At 39.5% G+C, this 20,116-nt stretch overlaps 1 protein-coding gene and 1 long non-coding RNA gene across 5 annotated transcripts in view; one reads left to right on the forward strand and one right to left on the reverse strand.

The window, feature by feature from the left end:
• Window positions 1-875: 875 nt before the first annotated feature.
• The window catches only part of LOC148127887 (uncharacterized), a 35,772-nt gene continuing 16,531 nt past the window's right edge, over window positions 876-20,116 (reverse strand). Inside the window, exons 3-4 of the long non-coding RNA XR_015740678.1 lie at window positions 2,641-2,715; window positions 876-1,314 (exon numbers count right to left, since the gene is read on the reverse strand). This is a non-coding gene — a long non-coding RNA (uncharacterized LOC148127887). The remainder of the gene's footprint in view (window positions 1,315-2,640; window positions 2,716-20,116) is intronic.
• Window positions 3,790-20,116, forward strand: part of LOC113453624 (cytochrome P450 2K1-like) — a 37,989-nt gene continuing 21,662 nt past the window's right edge. For 2 of the 4 annotated variants that reach the window (XM_087919362.1, XM_087919364.1), the window contains exons 1-4: window positions 3,790-4,104; window positions 9,114-9,276; window positions 18,723-18,761; window positions 19,610-19,759. In XM_087919362.1, the coding sequence (XP_087775488.1) occupies window positions 3,922-4,104; window positions 9,114-9,276; window positions 18,723-18,761; window positions 19,610-19,759 (535 nt within the window). In that variant the 5' untranslated portion in view covers window positions 3,790-3,921. The remainder of the gene's footprint in view (window positions 4,105-9,113; window positions 9,277-18,722; window positions 18,762-19,609; window positions 19,760-20,116) is intronic. The other 2 variants (XM_087919363.1, XM_087919365.1) reach the window with 2 other exon arrangements.

Consider the following 20,116-nt stretch of genomic DNA (forward strand, 5'->3'; position numbering starts at 1 on the left):
CAATATACAATTCTAATACCAATCACAATATCATTTGAGTGTACAGGGTAAATCTATTCATATTCCTTCCATTCATCCAATCCATGTAATTCCACTATTAATACACATGCTTTTATTAAAGTATATGCTTTCATTGTCTAATGGCTCTTTTAAAATTTTTATTATTAATATTTACATTATTATTAATTTTATTAATTCACTGCTAATCATTATATTATTTCAACAGGTTAATAATGCCATCATTCATTCTCTGATTTTCTGATTAATGCTTAGTTCTTATTCTTAATTCCCATATTTCAATCTTCATATCTATTTATATTGAAATATTATCCGAATGACTATCACATACATACAAAATAATTATCCATTCTGTCAGATCCATATATCTGCCATTCTTCAATGGAAGAAGAAGGAGGGGTGAAATTGGTATAAGTAATCCTTTTTGATGTAACCTGAATATATTGAATCTTATACTGAATCTGTATAACTTGCACATGATATACAACTGGAGGACTGGAGCCAGATGCCTAGAAACTTGTCACTTCTTGGAGAGATAGCAAGAGGAGAAGGGACCATAAACATTCCAGCTCTCGAAGATACCTCTGGGAAACTTTCAGCCAAGTTTTTGGACAGAATGGATGAACTGCTTGATCAAACTGAGCATGCTTTAATGAAGCCGTGAAACATGAATTAGCTGAAAAGAATTTTTAAAATATATTTCACAATTTTTCCCCTTTTCAGGTCTTATTTTTACTCATGGTGAGAACTGGAAAGTGATGCATCAGTTTACATTATCCACATTACAGGAATATGGAATGGGCAAGAGGTCCATGGAAGATAAAATCACAGAAGAGTATAATGTCTTAACGAAGACAGTTGAGATTTGTGCTGGTGGGTTGGGATTTCCTCCTAAAGCTTTATTGGAGCATCTTCCAAGATAAATGTGATTTGGAAAATAATTCCCTCAGATTTTATCAAATGAATAAGGAGTGTTTTGGAGGATACCTTCTCTCCAACAATTCATAAACCCATAGTTTTATTCCTATAAATATGCTTTTTTGACTAATTTATGCTACATATATTTACAGATGGGACTTATATGTGGTAAAATGGTTCCGGATGACTTGAATTGTTAATTCAATGAAATCCAACAGTCTCTCATAAATCACACTGCTAGACTTACTGTTCTGTCGAGTCGTCTAGATTCTCTATTTAGAGTGGGTTGCAAATTCTTCATCTGAACATGAAAATGTCTTATAAATTGGAATTATTACTCCTCCTTGCTTTGGGCCAAGGTTAATCAAATGGCAGTATCTGAAAGAATAGAAAGATATAATCTAAATTTATTAAGTGATCTAGTGAAAATATATTTTACCCATGTTCTCCAACAGAAGTATTATCTTTGAATTGTCAATATGGAAACTTCCTTTATTCTAAGCATAGCCATAATGATCAAGCTCAGATGGTGCCACCTCACATCTACCAGTCTGCCATGAAACCTGGGGGGAGGGTGAGAGGAAGAGTGAGTGCTTGTGGGGTGTGTGTGAGTGAAAGGTACAAACGTGAAGCTGCCCCTCCAAGATAGCATTTCAAGGTTCTCTCACAATGCGAAGAATGCAGCGGCAAGCCAGCCCATAGCCAGAGTGGCCATATTTTTGGAGATTGATTGGATGATAGAGGGGAAGCAATGTTAACCGCCTAAGGGGGAAAGGGGGAATTGACATGGAAATTTCAGTTCTGAGTTTGTTTTATTGCAGTTCAAAGGTGCTTTTTGAAGAGGCAACTGGACTTTCTGAAAGTCCAGAAAATCCAGTTGCCTCTTGAAAAAGCCTCTTTGGGATCACTGTGACCTAGATTACTGAGAATACTCTGTAGACATTAGTGCAGTTCAGTTGATGTCTACTAAAAATATACCTTTTGCAAAAAAAAAAAAAAAATAGAGCCAAGGATCATTTTTATTTAGAAGTGCAAGCCGAGGCAGGACTGACAACAGGGATGGGATTCTACCTGGTCAGACTGGTTCCATAGAACCAATTGTTATGATTCTGCCCAGTTTGGAGAACTGGCAAATCTCACCACTGGCTGCCCCACCCTGCCCCGCCCCACCCCCTTACTCCTTACCTGGCATGTGCTCCATCAAACTTGCCTGCGTTTGGTAAGTTGCTATTTTAATTTTTTTTTTTTACCATCAGCTGTTCTGAATATCAGCTGTGCCAGGAGATTTAGATTAGCTGAAAGCAGGAAATCCTTGGATTTCTTGCTTTCTACCTAATCTAAAAGCAGAGCTGAACCTTCCTTATGACTGAAGCTTCTATTTTTCAGTGTAGGCTCAGAAGGCAGATTGCAGAATGGTAGATCTCTGAGTGAATCTGTGATTCTGGGAGCAACTCAATCTGCCTGCCAGCTTTGCCTGATTTTGGGTAAAAGTTGCTCTTTTTTTAATAAGAAAAATCCAATATTTACATACAAGCCACGCCCACCCAGTCACAGGATCACCAAGCCATGCCCAGTCAGCAAGCCATGCCTACCCAGTCACATGACAACCAAGCCACACCCACAAATTAGGCCACACCCACAGAACCAGTTGTTAAGAAATTTGAATACCACTCCTGAATGACAATTCTTATATTACATATTTACCTCTATCCATATATGTGATATATCATTGCTTTTCTGCGTACTGCTCTCTCTGTGACCCTTGGACACTGGGAAAACCTGTGAATTCAATTTAAGAAACCAATAAACACAGGGTTGTTGTTTTTTCCATCTATGTTTTTTTCCAGGTCAGAGAGTATGTGCAGGTGAGAATCTTGACAAAATGGAGCTTGTCCTCTTCTTAACCAGCCTCCTGCTGAAATTTACTTTCCAGCCACCCTGGGAACATCAAAAGATGATCTGGATCTGACTCCTGCTGTTGGACTTACCTCCATTCCCATGCTTTTAAATACCTTTGCTGTGTTACACTGATCTCATGGGGTAAGGGGAGTATAATAAGCTTTTTTCTTCACTCCTGAAAAACCTTTATTTTGACAAAAAGACAAACTTTTGCAACAGAATTCAATATTTTCTATGTTTCACACATTGTTTAAAACATGAATGGTAATGTTCTATAAACTCATGGAATGTTGATTCCAATAGGAAAATATTGTAGGGAAGTCATGAAAAGCAAAGTGCTTTTTCTTTTATTTGGGGCCATTTATTTCTTTTGCCTTTTACTGTTTTTTGTCTTCTTCAGTTTTCTGTTTCTGATTTTAGCACCAGTTTTAAAGTTTAGCACCAACCAAAATGTTCAGGCATCTTAGTTGATGACTATGGTGTGCTATACATATTGTGGGAATGAGTGGAAATCAATTAAACAAAGAAAGTAAAACGATGTAGCTTTTGATTCGCCCACTGCTGTTTTGGGAAACACAGCCGTTTGCCAAGAGGCCTGTTCTGGAGCAGTGTTCCCTGAACTTGGTGTTACAAAGCCTCCCTTGTTTTGAGTAGAATTTGTACTGTATCAAAGCCAGAGAACCAAATCAAGGACCAAGAACAAGAGACGCTGAACTAAAGAGAAAATATTCTGGAAGTATTCAATCTCACAACTATTCCATTCTGCAAAAATGAAACTTGACTGACAGACAGAATTATATACGTATAAAAACCTGGGTCATTGTATAGTACAAATATGTGAAAATGGTTTGGTAAGTTTTTGAAGATTTCAGTATTGTGTCACACATGCCAGGAAAAGATCAAATTCCTGTTGGGAGAAAAACAAGAGCAAAGTTCAGAAGTCCTGTATTGAACAGAGCAGTCTGAGGATTCAATAGAAAGAGTAGCTGCACTCTGTCTACTGCATTGTTTTGAAATACATGCTGGAATAATTTTAGTTTTCAAAATTCCTTGTAATTTTTACTAAAGAGTGCTTATTAAAAGGAAATGGATTGGACTGGAGCAATTTTAATCTTATTACTATTTTTTCTTGCAATTATGTTCCTTTTGAAAAAGGGCAGTTCCAGGAATAACAGCTCCCTCGATCTCCTTCCAGGGCCCAGGACTATACCAATTTTGGGAAATCTGCACATGATAGATCTGAAGAGGCCTCACAAAACAATGATAGAGGTAAAGCCTGATCATTAATAAGTCTCTTTACCGTTATTTGCCATAACTTGTTGGGATGGGACAAAATCCTGGTAACTTGGTCGGGTAAGTCTCCCTGATGGTGTTTACTGTGTGTAAAATGTTCAAAAACTGGAGATCCAGCTGAATACATTTATATATTTCAGAAGGATTATTTCAAGAAAATCTTTTTGCTAATGAATGTAAAATGTTCTAATTGAAGAAATAATTTTATAATTTTTTATTTAGATTTGCAAAAATGTTCAGACCCCAAGGAACTTGTGGGAAATATAAATGCTCTTAAATTGAATGATTTGATACTGCTATGTACTTAGAGACATTCCTATGTTTGCACTTTAGGCAGAAGTAATTCAATCTATTTCTGCAGTTTACAACATCACAAACAAAATTTTCTTACAGCTGTTTATAAAGGGGAAGAAGGGTAGCATTCCTGATTTTCAGATTTGTTTGTTAGAACATATTTTAAGTTCTGTCCTTACAGAATTCTTATGATCACTTTCACAAACTACTCCTAAAAATAAAATCCTATGGTATCTCTGGACAACTGCATAACTGGATAGAAGCATTCCTGTCAAACAGACAACAAATGGTCAAAATTGGGAGCGTCCTATCAAATTCTGTACCTGTCAATAGTGGTGTCCCCGAAGGCAGTGTTCTAGGACCAACTCTCTTCATACTCTACATAAATGACCTCTGTGATCATATTAAGAGCAACTGTGTTCTTTTCGCTGATGATGTAAAGCTGTTCAATACCACAGACAATACTGCTACCCTTCAAAAAGTTGACTGTGTATCAGAATGGTCAAACAAATGGCAACTTCAAATCTCAACAAATAAATGCTCTGTCTTACATATTGGCAAAAAAAATCCGAAAATAAAATACAAGCTGAATAGTCAAGATCTTGTTGATGATCCAAGCTCTGTAAAGGACCTTGGAATACCCACCTCTAAAGATCTAAGTGCTAGAGCCCACTGCAACTACATAGCCAAAAAGGCATTAAGAGTTGTTAACCTAATCTTACGTAGCTTTTTCTCTGGTAATATCACACTACTAACTAGAGCATACAAAACATTTGCTAGACCAATACTCGAATACAGCTAATCAGTCGGGAACCCACATTACGTATCTGATATTAGCACAATTGAGAAAGTCCAGAAATATTTCATAAGAAGAGTTCTCCACTCCTCTACTCGTTGTAGAATACCTTATGCCACCAGACTTGAAATTCTAGAACTAGAAATCCTTGAATTACGCCGTCTTCAGTCTGATTTAAGCATGGTATATAAAATCATACATTGCAATGTCCTACCTGTCAATTAATACTTCAGCTTCAACCATAACAACACAAGAGCACACAAGAGATACAAACTCAAGGTTAACCGCACCAAGCTTGATTGCAGGAAATACGACTTCAGCAACAGAGTGGTCAATGTCTGGAATACTCTACCCGACTCTGTAGTTTCTTCCCCAAACCCCAAAAACTTTAACCTTAGACTGTCTACTATTGACCTCACCCCTTTCCTAAGAGGTCTGTAGGGGGCATGCATAAGCGAACCAATGTGCCTACCATCCCTGTCCTATTGTTTCTTTTATTTTTCTTATATGTACCCATTTCATGTATTCATAACTATGTATACACTTATACTTATTATCTTGTAAACAATTGACAAATAAAATAAAATAAATAATAAATAAATAAATAAAAACCACTAGGGGCGCCATTGGAAAGTTTCTATGTGATCTCTTCCACAACATGTTGGAAGCTCAGTTTCTCTTTTCTGAAAATTCTATTCTGTGTTCAGCACAAAAGGCTTAACTGCATTTTCCAAACTGAGGAATATAAGTATATCTCATCATGTGATCAACTTGACCAGGGTAAAGCTATAGACGCAACTTACAAAGTCTTTGATTCAATGGTCCATGACAAATTACTGTTAAAACTAACCTCTTACGGCATTTCCGGATCCCTTCATAAGTGGATTACTGCATTCCTGTCAATCAGGCAACAAATACCGTGTTTCTCGAACAATACGCTTCCCCCCCAATAGAAAGACCCAGCATGTTTTCTAGGCATAAAAGGAAATTAAGCCCCTCCCCCCAAATTTAGGCCTATTTTAAAACATGAGAATTGGGGGGGAAGGGTGGGGGGGAACTTGCCGTTAGGAGTGCCCCACGGGCAGCCATGCCTCACCACCAGCCGCTCCTAACGGTTGATCACGGTGGAGCGTGGAGAGCACCCTACTTCCACCAAGTACCTTTGCTGCCGGGAGCTCTTGCGCAGGAAAGACGGGCTGCACCAAGAGGCAGGTGCTTCTGCTTTCCCATCTGCGCAAAGAGCACTGGCTCCTCCCTCCCCTGCCACAGGCCTGGCAAGGGTGTGGGAGCTGACTGTAAAATGGACTCCATCCAAATTCCCTCAGGCAGCCAGAGCAGGGCTCAGCAGAGATGCCTCCAGCAGGACCGCAGAAGAGCGAGACCCCCAGCCTGCTACTGGCGTGCCGCCCTTTGACCAATGCTTTGCTCTGGAAATGAACAGGCACAGCGGCAACCCAGCCCACATGGCCCACTCCTCTCAGGGACCGCAAACTCATTTGGCCCGCTTGGCCTGGATTCCAGTGCTATCCACCAACTGCTCTTACCTTACATAGCAGTGACACCTCCTCCTGCTGGCCCCACCTTGCAGGCTGAAAGCGCAGCCCAGCAGTGCCCAAGTAGGGGCTGCGTGCTTTCGCCCCAGCACTCAGCAGAGCCGGAATACTCCGCCTGCCACACAAACCCCAATGAGCAGCCTCGCCTGCACTCGGAGGAAGAAAAGCTGCGCTCTACCAGCTCCTTTTCCCCTGAGCACGGGCAAAGCTGCTCATTGGAGTTCGCGGCAGGCAGTGGATTCCAGCTTTGCTGGGCTCTGGGGCGAAAGTGCGCAGCCTCCACTTGGGCTGCGCTTTTGGCCTTTTGGGTACCTGCAGGCACTGATTTGTATACTTTGGCGGCAGCTCTGTAAGCAGAGAGCCTGTATCCTGTGCATCTCTGGGAGCACCTGAAGCTTGACAGGACTGCCTGGGCCCTTGGTGGTCCCATGCCCTATTGTGAGCTTGGAGTCCGTGGGATGGAAAGCAACCCCCAGACTCCCGAAGAGAACTTGTTGAGGGAAGAAGTCGGGGCAGGTTGGTCATGGCCCCACACCTGAATGGCACAACTACATTCTTTTGGAAAAGTCAGGCTGAGAGACTTGGGAAAATCCCAGGAGGCATAGAAAGGAGGGTAGAGAGGGTAGAACAAAATCACGCCAAATTTGGTGCTTAATAGAGTTCTGCAGGTTTGCACTGGACCAACAACTACCTGCACAGGCTGAGCTGGCACGATGCACATGATGGAAAGTAGTTGGCTGCGTGGGTGTCACGGGAACCCGGTCATTCACTGATAAGGGTGTAAATACACACGCACACACACACCACCACCAGGCTGCGCATGTGGGGAAAATTAAGACATCCTCAAAAAGATGGCCTAGCTGTTTTTTCAGGGCTAAAAAAAAAAAAAAAAAGACCCGGCCTTATTTTATGAGAAACACGGTAGTAAAAATAGGAAGCGCTAAATCAAACCCTGCTCCAGTTAACAGCGGTATCCCCCAAGGCAGCGTTTTAGGACCCACCCTCTTTATACTCTATATAAATGACCTTTGCGATCACCTTATAAGCAACTGTGTCCTCCTTGCGGATGATATAAAACTATTCAACACCACTGACAATGCTACTATCCTTCAAAGCGACCTTGATTATGTGTCAGAATGGTCAAACATCTGGTAACTCCAAATCTTGACCAACAAATGCTCTGTCCTATACATTGGTAAAAAAAATCAGTACACCAAATACAAACTAGGTGGATATGACCTCATTGATGATCCTCACTCTGTCAAGGACTCATATCAAATGACCTAAGCACCAGAGCTCACTGTAACAGCATTGCCAAAAAGGCATTAAGAGTTGTAAATCTAAACTTACGAAGCTTCTCCTCCAGAAATATCAAATTGCTAACTAGAGCATACAAAACTTTTGCTAGACCAATACTCAAATACAGCTCATCAGTCTGGAATCCACACTGCATATCGGACATTAATACAATCAAGCGAGTCCAGAAGGATTTCACAAGAAAAGTACTACACTCCTCTGCTCCCAACAGAATACCCTATATCACCAGGCTTGAGATTCTGGGCGTGGACAACCTTGAACTATGCCGCCTACGGTTAGTCTTAAGCGTAGCACACAAAATTATCTGCTACAATGTCATACCAGTCAATGACTACTTCAGCTCCAACCACAACAATACAAGAGCACACAACAGATACAAACTCAAGGTAAACCGCTTCAAACTCGATTGCAGAAAGTACAACTTCAGAAACAGAGTGGTCAACGCCTGGAATGCACTACCTGACTCTGTTGTTACATCCTCTAACCCCCATTCCTTTAACCTCAAACTATCCACTATTGACCTACAGCTAGGCTTCATCATTGCAATCTTTCCCATTTGGTCCTTTTAGGGGTGGGATGGTTCTTGAGTCTTTAAGTTTGGTGTTTACAAAATTGTAGAAGGTGCAGATGGATTTTATACATAGAAGATTTTCCTCTTGCTTGCAGTAGTAATTTGTGCATTCTGCCTTTATCTGTCAGCATAAGGTGTTGTATTGCTTTTTAAAGTTTGCTACATAGCTAGTTTTGTTTTTATGGCTTCCAAGATTTCCAAGACTTTCAGTCCTATGGTTCTATGATTCATAGTATATCCTGTAGAAACAACCTTGTTCCAACATATTAGAAATCTTTTCACAGTTTTTCTAATGTGTGAGGATCTTTTATTACATGATCATATTTAAATTTATGTTAAATATAAATATAATCTCTGCCTTTAAATTTTGACATGTAGTTTCTTCAACTTCTACACATGTGATTCTAATCATTAAATAAAATTGTCTCTTTGTTTCCCTTCTGCTGAATTTTAGTGGTCAAAAGAATATGGTCCCATTTTCCGCATAAAACTAGGATTCCAGGAGATGGTGGTGCTAACTGGTTATGAGACAGTCAAAGAGGCTCTAGTGAACCAGGCTGATGCATTTGCAGATAGGCCTGCAATCCCCATTTTTGAAGATGCATCGAAAGGATTTGGTGAGTTATTTCATTCTCCCAGTGGAAGGCATGTTTTTTTCTGCTCATATATAGGTAATCTTTCACTTACAACTATTTGTTTAGTGACCATTAGAAACTACAATTTCACTGAAAAAGTGACTTATGATCGTTTTTCACACTTACAACCATTGCAGCATCCCAGTGGTCACATGATCAAAGTCAAATGTTTGGCAACTGGCATGTGTTTATGACAGTTGCAATGTCCCAGGGTCATGTGATCACTTTTTGTGACTTTCTGATAAGCAAAGTCAATGGACACAATGGTTAACAACTAACTTAACAACTGCACTGATTCATTTAACCAAGGTGGCAATAAAAGTCATAAAATGGGGCAAAACTCACTTAACAATTGCCTTGCTTAGCAACTGAAATTTTGGGTTCAACTGTGGTCATCCGTTGAGAATTATCTATACATAGTGGTACGTACCTTTTACTTGTGCAGTGTTTTTGCCAGCTTCTCTCCCTTAATACATTTTTCCCATCCCTCATGGAGCATTTCATCATAACATACATATGATGTGCAGCACAGAAATGCACTCTCGCAAAATCTATTCTCAAGACTACGAAATATTGACAAAATACTTCATAGGTGGAGAAAAAGGTGAAATACCTTGGAGTTTCATTGACAACAGAAATTGTAAACTGTTTAAAAACAATTTTTTGCCTTTGTGGAATGATATCAAAAAAGATCTATTAAGATGGGATAAATTGCAACTATCTTTATTGGGTAGAATCTCTGAAATTAAGATGAATGTTTTACCAAAGATGCTATTTCTACTTGAGACTTTATGAATACTTATAACCCATATTCCATTTAAAGAATGGCAAATAGACATTTCACATGGCAAGTGAAAAAAAATAAGAATTAGATATAAATTACTGCAAAACACTAAAAAAGAGTGTTGGGTTTATCAGATTTGAACTGTACATTGATGGTTGTTGTTTGGCCTGGCTTAAAGATTGGGTGACTCTCCAAAACAAGAGGTTACTTGATCTGAAGAGCTATGAATTAATATTTGGATGGCATGCCTATGATAAGGTTAAGATAAATATTGATTTTAACAACTACTTTTTCCTAAGGGTTTGAATAAATATAATAATCCATTTGTGAATGTATTTGCTGCTGAATGCTGGATAAAACCTGAAGTAATCTAGTTGAGATTATCCATATTACTCCAGACAGCCATTCCTCATGAATAGACCATTAATACTGCCATTTTTATTGTCAGTTTATGAGCGGAGTGGCTGAGATTAGGAGCTACATCAAGATCACACCCACTCAAGCAACTTTATTCCTTAAATTTGGCCAAATTTATCTTAATTTCTTTTTTGGAATATTTGTTTATTGTTTTCTTTTATATATTGAAGAGATGAGGTTCCTCTTCACCAACTATGTACTCATTTGATGAATTTCTGCATTCTTAAAAGATACTGTCAATTTGATTTTCAAGTCAAATTTTGAGATTTTTTTGGACTATGCAGCAAAACGGTGCCTGGTATAGAGATTTTTGAAAATTAATAACAGATTATGGGTCAGAAGGATTTGAAATTATAGTTTTGAATAATATCAGAGGTGTCTGTTTGTGCCAGGTGTTTGCTTGGCTTGTGGTGTGGAGATTTTTTTGTTTGTGAGTGCAGGCTTCCAGATAATTAACAGTCTGGTGGAGTCATCTCTTCTATTCATGCTTTTGGGTCTCTTTCAATCTCTATGGCTTCTCTGATAATTCTGTAGCTGGGGTTTTCTATAGTGGCTAGGGTTTTGGTGCCATTGAAATTGATGCTATGACTTGTGGCTTTCATGTGTTGGACTAGTGAAGAAGTGTGCTCCAGCTTTTTTACTGCATTTTTGTGTTCATCTAGGCGGATACTGATTCTTCTATTGGTCTGTCCAATCTATTGGTCTGTCCAATTGGTCTGTCTTCTATTGGTCTGGCAGGGCATGATGCACAGGGACTTCATATATACCCTGGTTTTCCACGTCAATTTTATCTTTGGGGTTTCTTAGGATAGCTGCTATTTTTCTGTCTGTTTTGAAGCCTGCACTCACAAACAAAAAAGTCTCCATACCAAGCAAACAACTGGGCACAAACACACACACACACACCCGATACCTCCAGCTCAAACCAGGCACCCAGATGAAACCTAGCTTCCTAATAAATGATAGCCGTCCATTTACTCGAAGCCAAGCCACACTAAAAGCCTCCAATACAGGAAACACAATGTTGCCAGACAATCAAGACAAAAAAATGCTACAAAACAGACAGAAGATATTAGAAACATCAATCAAGCAGAACACAGCAAACTCCAAGACCAATAAACACAGACCAAGACTGCCAACCAATCAGGATGAAGCAAAAAGCATTCTAACATAGCAGTAAGCTAGCACCAAATTTAAAACAGAAATGGCTGTGAAAGCCTGACTCACAGACAAACACAATACACAAGCCTGATGATGGCAGATGAGATTCTGCCAAAATGTCACTACAACTTTAAAAGCACAACTATAATGATGTGGGAAAACAAAGCTGAATACCATACATATAAATACCCACAAAAACTTAAGAAAATATATATATAAGGGAAACAGATGTCCTAACCAACAGATGTCCTAACCAAAGGATTCAATTATGCTATAGCACCCAAAAAAATCCCCACAGAATTCATCATATGCGGAGTGGAATCCAGCCTAACTAAATTAAGTACAGATGAAGCTGATAGAATAAGACACCAAGTCACTAACGTCCTATGCACAAGCAAACCACCCAAAAGCAAATTACACAAAGAGGAACTAAAAGCCTGCAAACCCTAAGGAATGACAGAAGCATAATCATACTTCCAGCAGATAAAGGTAATGCCACAGTAGTAATGGATAGAAAAGACTACGAAACAAAACTGACAGACCTACTCCAAGACTCCACGTAGAAACCCATAAACACAGGCCCAGCCACATATCAGGAAAAAATAACCAAGAAGAAAATCATAACCAGCAACATGAGCAAAGAGATCCAACAGATGATCATCCCAAGAGAAAAATCTTCCAGAGGCCTCAAACTATACGGCCTCCCCAAAATACACAGAGAAGGCATACCTGTCAGACCCATAGTCAGCTCCAGAGGAGCACTACTACAAAACCTAGCCAAATACCTAGCAAAGCAGCAACAGCCCCATGCTGAAGCAGCAGCTTCACGTGTACAAAACTCATACCACCTCTTGGAAATGATCAAAGATCTACATGTGGAACAAAAAGATCTGCTTGTAAATTTCGACATGGTTTCATTATTGACTCAAGTCCCGATAAAAGAAACCCTAGATATCATCAAAAATAAATACCAACCACCCAAACACTTCATGGAACTAGCAGAACACTGCTTAACCAACACATATTTCATATACAAAGGACAAAGATACAAGCAAATTGAAGGAGCCCCTATGGGATCACCACTGTCACCCATTATTGCAAACCAGTTCATGGAAGAATTTGAATCCAGAGCCTTAGCCAATGCCACCCACAAACCCAAACTAAGGTTAAGATACATCAATGACACATTTGTTATTTGGCCCCATGGAAAAGAAAACCTAAACAATTTCCTAACATACCTATACAGCACACACCCCAAAATCAAATTCACCATGGAAACAGAAACAAACAAACAACTGCCATTCCTGGATGTACTAATCTACAAAAAAACAGATGGCACCAGGACACACCATATTCCAGAAGAAAACACACACCAACCACTACCTCAACATCCAATCCCACACCACCCAGCACAGATAAACTCCATGGCCAAAAAACTAATTGCCAGAACCAAACACCTGGCAAACAAGACACACATAAAGACTGAACTATGCACCCTGACTAAAGTACTGACAGCCAACAGCTTCCACAAAAGCAAAATCACAGGCCTGATCCACAAAATTATTGCCAGCCAATGAAGACAAAAAATGCTAAAAAACTGACAGAAGATATTAGAAATACCAATCAAGCAGAACACAGCCAACTCCAAGACCAATAAACACAGACCAAGACTCCCAACCAATCAGGATGATGAAAAAAACATTCTAACACAGCAGCAGGCTAGCCCCAAATTTAAAACAGAAACGGCTGTGAAAGTCTGACTCACAGACGAATACAATACACAAGCCTGATGATGGCAAATGAGATTCTGCTGAAATGTCGCTGCAACTTTAAAAGCACAACTATAATGACGTGGGAAAATACCCGAACAAAGCTGAATACCATACATATAAATACCCACGAAAACTTAAGAATATATATATATATATATGTGTGTGTGTGTGTGTGTGTGTGTGTGTGCGTGCGTGTGTGTGTGTGTGTGTGTTGTGACTGGCAGTTTTGAGCCTGCTGTGCGCTTTGAGTCTGATGTGTCAGAAGACACAGGTTTGAGTGATGAGGAGGGTTTGGCATTGGGATTTGAGCTGCTTTAATGGGAGATGCAGAGGTGAGCCAGGAGGATGAGGAAGTGTCAGAATCATCCTCCTCTCCAGAACCTTCCTCATCAATTATGCCTCAGGTGTCAGCAGATAATCGACAGAACGTGCCGGAGTCCTTGGGTGATGATCAAGCCAATGAATGTTGGGTTGATGTAAGGACTAGACATAGGCTGAGACGTCAAGCACAAATTGAAAGGAAACGTCAAATCAGGGACTGAGTAGAGAGACTGACATGCCCCTTCAAGAAATATAAGGAGGCGTGTTAGATTGGAATCCCTGTTCGGGTCAAACTTTGTTAGTACTGACAGCCAACGGCTTCCACTAAAGCAAAATCACATGCCTGATCCACAGAATTATTGCCAGCCAATCAAGACAAAAAATGCTACAAACAGACAGAAGATATTAGAAAAACCAATCAAGCAGAACACAGCCAACTCCAAGACCAATAAACACAGACCAATACTCCCAACCAATCAGGATGATGAAAAAAACATTCTAACACAGCAGTAGGTGTTAGGAATAACAAGGTTACCTAACGTAGTTTGGGTAAAATAATATATATAAACTATGATAGTAAGTTTAAGTGTGTGTCACTTTAAACTGCAAAGCATATAATTTTGGGTGCGGTTGCGAAACCGCCATAAGAGGGAGCAAGAGAACCTGCTGGATTGCTGACGATTGCTGGATTGCTGGATTGATGTTTTGCTAACTGCGTGTTCCCTACTGCCGAGTTTTTGAACGTCGAAGGAAGAAAGGAGGTTTGACTTCTTCATATCTCTACTGCGAGGAGATATATTACTGGACTGATATTTGTAAGTTTACTGACCTCTTTTTCGACACTGGACTTTGCAACTGAATAATCCCCGGGCAGACTGAATTAGTGAATGATATATGGACTGTATGACTATGCTAAAACTCTTACTGGAATAAACTATTTAACTAGCACAGTGTATCTATTTTACTGAGTGTAAGCTACAAAAACGTTTATCTCACGTATTTTGCCTGCCTGCCTGACTGCCGTGCTAGGGTTTATCCCTAACAGTAGGCTAGCCCCAAATTTAAAAGAGAAACGGCTGTGAAAGTCTGACTCACAGATGAACACAATACACAAGCCTGATGATGGCAGATGAGATTCTGCCGAAACATCGCTGCAACTTTAAAACACAACTATAATGACGTGGGAAAATACCCGAACAAAGCTGAATACCATACATATAAATACCCATGAAAACTTATATATATTTACATTTTGCATTGTCTTTTATTCCTGTTATCTAACCAAACATATCATTTTCCCAGACCATATAGTATTTTTTTTCTTCCTTCTCCTTCAATTCCATTATAAGTTTATTCATTTCTACACAATCCATAATTTTCTTTATAATCATATCATCTGTAGGACTACTCTCTGATTTCCAATTTTGGGCATACATTATTCTAGCTGATGTCAATATGTGTATTATTAGATATTCAATATCTTTCTTGTAATCACCTCTAATTATCCCTCTTAAGAACATTTCAGGGTTCAGTTCTATTTTTATTATTTCTTGCAACCGGATCCTTATTTTATTCCAAAATTTCTGACTTTAGAACACAACCAGCACATATGAAAGAAGGTTCCTGATGTCTTTTTGCATTTCCAACATATCGGGAACAAATTTGGGTAGGTTTTGGCCAATTTCGCTGGTGCTAGGTGCCAAAGATAGAACGTTTTGTAGATATTTTCTTTATATGTGGCTGCCATTGTTAATTTATAGTTTTTCATTCAAAGTTTTTCCCAATCTTCTAATTGTATGTTGTATCCAAAGTTTTTCATCCAAGCAATCATTGTGTCAACTCATGATTTAATTGGGGTAACTGCCAGAATCCTGACACATTGTTTGTTTCACTGTCTCTTCTTCTCTATCAAATTTCAGTTGGTAGCTATACATTTTAGTTATAATTTTTTCCTCTGGTCTTAATAAGATTTTATCAATTTGTTGTGAGGTTTTATCTATGCCAAATTCTTGTATATCTTTTTTGTACTTTGTTTGAAACTGCAAATAAGGCACCAATCTATCATTCCTTCTTCCTTCAATTTTTGGTTTGTCTTTAAATTTCCTTGGTTATCTAATCGTTGAGTGTATCTAATTATGTACTGTCCCAGCCAGTTTATGGGAATTGGATAGTTACTTAGGAATTATGAGCTGTCCCCTTAAGGGAATGCATCATGGTAAATATAGTTAAAGGTATCCTGGGAAATGTAGTTCATGTCACATGGCCACATCTGTAATCCCGATTGGTCACTAATTTGATCCTCGATGGGTTGGGGAAGTTTCCCTCACTTTTGCCTGAACTCCCTAACTCATGGGAGCTGCTTTCTATCACTACGAGATGGGTTAGGAGATAACCATCTTTTACTACAAGGCAGATATACAAAGGATTGGTCATTAAAGAAGAACTTCGTCACAAACGTGAGTTATGAGGATACCTGATGAACCAATAAATGTACTTTGTTATGGACGTCTTGTTGAGTTATCTGTCTGCATCTGTACAGTTTACAAATCCACCCCTGTACAGGAGGCAGAAAAGTAAAAGATGAAGTCCTAACCCATCAATATAAAGTCTGTTAATTTGGGTTTGTGATAAAGCAAAGTCATATTGAAGCCAGGAGTGAATATGCAATGTTAATCTAAACCTGCATGTATCATTCTCTCTCTCCCTCTCTCTGTGAGCATCAGAATTTTTTACATGCTGGTTGGATGGTGGGAGGGGCTGGAATTCCCCCCATGCTAGTAACAAAGAGAATTTTCTAACGGCAGAATTGAAAACCAGTAACCCACCCACCCTCCTCTTCTTTGCTCAATTTGTCTTCCTGCTATCTCAAAGACTCCATTTGCATAACAAGGAGAGTCAGATATTTCCCAGCTCTCAGAGGAAAATCAAGCCTCTGTCTTTAAACCTTCTACAAATCCAGTGAGAGACTCTGAGAAATCATGCCCGTATGCTTGTCAGTAGAAATTTACAGTGAAGTCAAATAATTCTTACCATTTTTTCCCTTTTTTTCAAGAGTAGGCAGGAAATTCTCCCTCCTCTTTTATCTTCCACAAAGAAGTGAGACGTAAGCAACACTGCCCACAGCTACATCTGGGGCTCAAGGAGAAATTTCCCAAACTTTGATTTTTTTACAGTTTCTCAAATATTGACCAGAGTGTTTCTCCAATGATAACCCCTTTTTGCAACTATTGTGGATCATTTAATCAACTTAATTCAAAGGTCCCAAGAGTAACTGCAACCTAACATGGGCGTAGCAATAGCGTCTTCCAGACCCTCTGCTGCCACCTTGTGAAGCAAGTTACAATTATAGGCATATTTCTGCATTCAGCCCTCTAGCCTTCAGACTTTGCGATTCAACCTCTAGTGCCCCCTTGTGTTGCAAGCTCGCAACGTACCCTAGAAGCAGCCATATTGTGTACTGTGCTAGCATCGCCGAGACTCTGCAGTTCCACCTACATGCTCAAGTATTGAATCAAGCAACAATTCTACTTTCTGCTACCTGGTTGCAGTACCCCCTAGTACAAAAAAAGGGAATTGCACGGAAAATCACTAAAATTTTCCAAAATTCTCCCTTTGCCAATTTGAAGCATGGCAACTTCCTCAGCCATGACAGATGTCTCTGATGTACCAGAAGACCCAATATTCCACCCAACCTTGTTGTAAACATGGAGCCTGGTTCCCAAATACCGCCTTTAGATGTCCAACCCTCTGGAGAAGCTGTAATACCTCAGAAGGCCTATGACCTCAGACAGCATAGGAAGCTTACCTCACCTGTGGTGACATGCTTTAGAGAGGATTGGGAAAGGCAGTATCTCTATCATGCAGATGCATGGACGGAGCTGTTGAAGATCTGTGACTTGTCCCTCAAGAGCCTCCTCCGGATGCAGAAGGAGTTAGAGGAACACCTCGTATGGTGGAGAGACAGTGAAAATAAGCTTAAATACATACAGTTGAACCTGGATGATCCAGAGTGCCAGGAACACATTCATTGCTTTGAGGAGGTGAACAAAGAATGTGAAGACAGTGTATGGGAAGGCAGTCATAAATTCATTGGATGGAAGTACCCAGTTCCCACTACTGCCCATATTTGAATTGCAACACCCGAGGTCATAAGTAGCATGCCTCACCTACAGCATTGGCTCATCACTTTCCCGCTCTAGATCCAGGGGCTGAGATCCTACTCTTGCTGCAAAATAATGCCCCACATGCCTTTCTCTACTCCGACTCAGTCAGCGGCCCTGTAGATGGCCCAGTGACCATCAAATCTCCACTAGGATGGGGGATCATAGGAATTGTCAGTGACAATAGGATGCAGGCTCCAACCCAGGCAAATGCCTTAGCACCATCCATTCCAACAGCTTCCTGATTCCCTTTCGCACCATCGAAAACAAGAATGATGTTCCAGCCTAAAAGGCCACCGGCGATCAGTGCACTTTCGCTAGGACACCCTAAACAGTTGCCAACAACCACCAGACATCCACTAAGATGCTCTACATGTGCATATGCCTAAGCAACACCCTTTCCAGCAGCTTCCTGATGCCCTTTGACACCGTGGAAGCCAAAGTACTGTTCCAACCCTAAAAGGCCGCCAGAAGTGACCACCGGACTTTCACGATTGATACCAAGAGTACCTATCAACCCTAAAAGGCCACCGGAAGTGACCACCAGACTTTCACCTTTGCTGCTAAGAGTACCTGAACACCCTAAAAGGCCACCAGAGGTGACCAGCAGACTTGCACCAAGAGGCCGAACTTGAAGATTGAACCTCAAGCTTTGCATGCTTTGCTTTGTTTGATGCTTTATTAACGTTTACTGTTTTTTCTTAGTTATATAGATAACTGTTTATCTTAGTCATATAGTTATCTGCTATTCATAGTATTACTGTTTACTGGTTTTCTTAGTTTATACTTATTTTTTTTCTCTTCTTTTAATAGTGGAATTTACAATTCCAGGTGGGGAGCGTGCTGTCCCAGGTGAGTTATGAGGATACCTGATGAACCAATAAATGTACTTTGTTATGGACGTCTTGTTATCTATCTGTATCTGTACAGTTTACAAATCCACCCCTGTACAGAAGACAGAAAAAATCATTTTAGAAATATCCAAAGTATTTGGGTAAATTATTGCTTCCATAGTTGAAAGCCAGCCTGGTAGCTTAATATAGTGTTTTTTCCTAATTTTACGCCAAATCTCTAGTAATGCATCTCTAATTAATGTTTTTTTTTAAAAAATGTGAATATGTCTTATTTTTCTTCTCCCACAAAATGGCATGCCATCCAACTTGTAAATTGTGTCTTTCTAGGGTTAATATTCTCTTATTATTTAATGATATCCATTCTTTAATCCATATTAGTGTTGCTGCCTGGTGATATAATTCCCAGTCGGGGAGTCCAAAGCCACCACTATATCTATTATCTTGCAATAGCTTTAATCTTATTCGAGGGGTTTTGCCCTCCCATATAAATTTAGTTACCATCTTATTTAATTCCCCATAGAATTTTTTATTTAGTTTTACAGGAACCGTCTGAAATAGATATAACCATCTTGGTAGTAAATTCATCTTTATTGTAGCAATCCTTCCTACGAGAGATAGCTGCAATTTTCCCCAAATTTCCAAGTCTTTCGTCGTCTGACTCATTAATTTATCGTGATTATCCTCTTTTAACGATGAACATTTTGCTGTCAACCAAATATCTAAATATTTAATTTTATTTGTAATTTGCAGCTCTAACAGAGCATGTTTTAATGAAGTTGTGAAACAAGAATAAATTGTGATAGACGGCAAAATTATATTTCACTAACATACCCCTTTTCTCTTCAGGTATTGTTTCTGCTAGAGGGGAGAACTGGAAAGTGATGCGACGGTTTACATTATCCACATTACGGGATTATGGAATGGGCAAGAGGACCATTGAAGACAAAATCACAGAAGAGTGCAGTTTCTTAACAAAGACAATGGAGACTTATGCAGGTAGGATGGCATTTACCTCTAATGCTCATTTGGAGCATCTTCAAGGATAAATGAAAATTTAAAAATAATGTCCTCAGGATTTTTTCAAATAAACAAGGAGTGTGTTGGGAGTATCTCCTCTCCAACAATTTTTAAAACCATTTCTTTCTTCCCATAAATATGTTTCCTTGTCTAACTTATGCAAAGTATATTTACAGAAATGTGACTTGGCAAAATGGTTGCATAGGAGTTGAATAGTTAATTCAGTGTAATATGGCAGTCTCTAATCAATAACACTTCTAGACTTACTCTTCAATAGATAGACAAAATTCTCATCATTTTGCATTTTTATGTAGGTTCTCTGTATTTTTGCAACCC

The sequence above is a fragment of the Pseudonaja textilis genome, chromosome 1 (genome assembly GCF_049901715.1).
Source record: "Pseudonaja textilis isolate UNSWEBS1 chromosome 1, rPseTex1.2, whole genome shotgun sequence".
Lineage (NCBI taxonomy): Eukaryota > Metazoa > Chordata > Lepidosauria > Squamata > Elapidae > Pseudonaja > Pseudonaja textilis.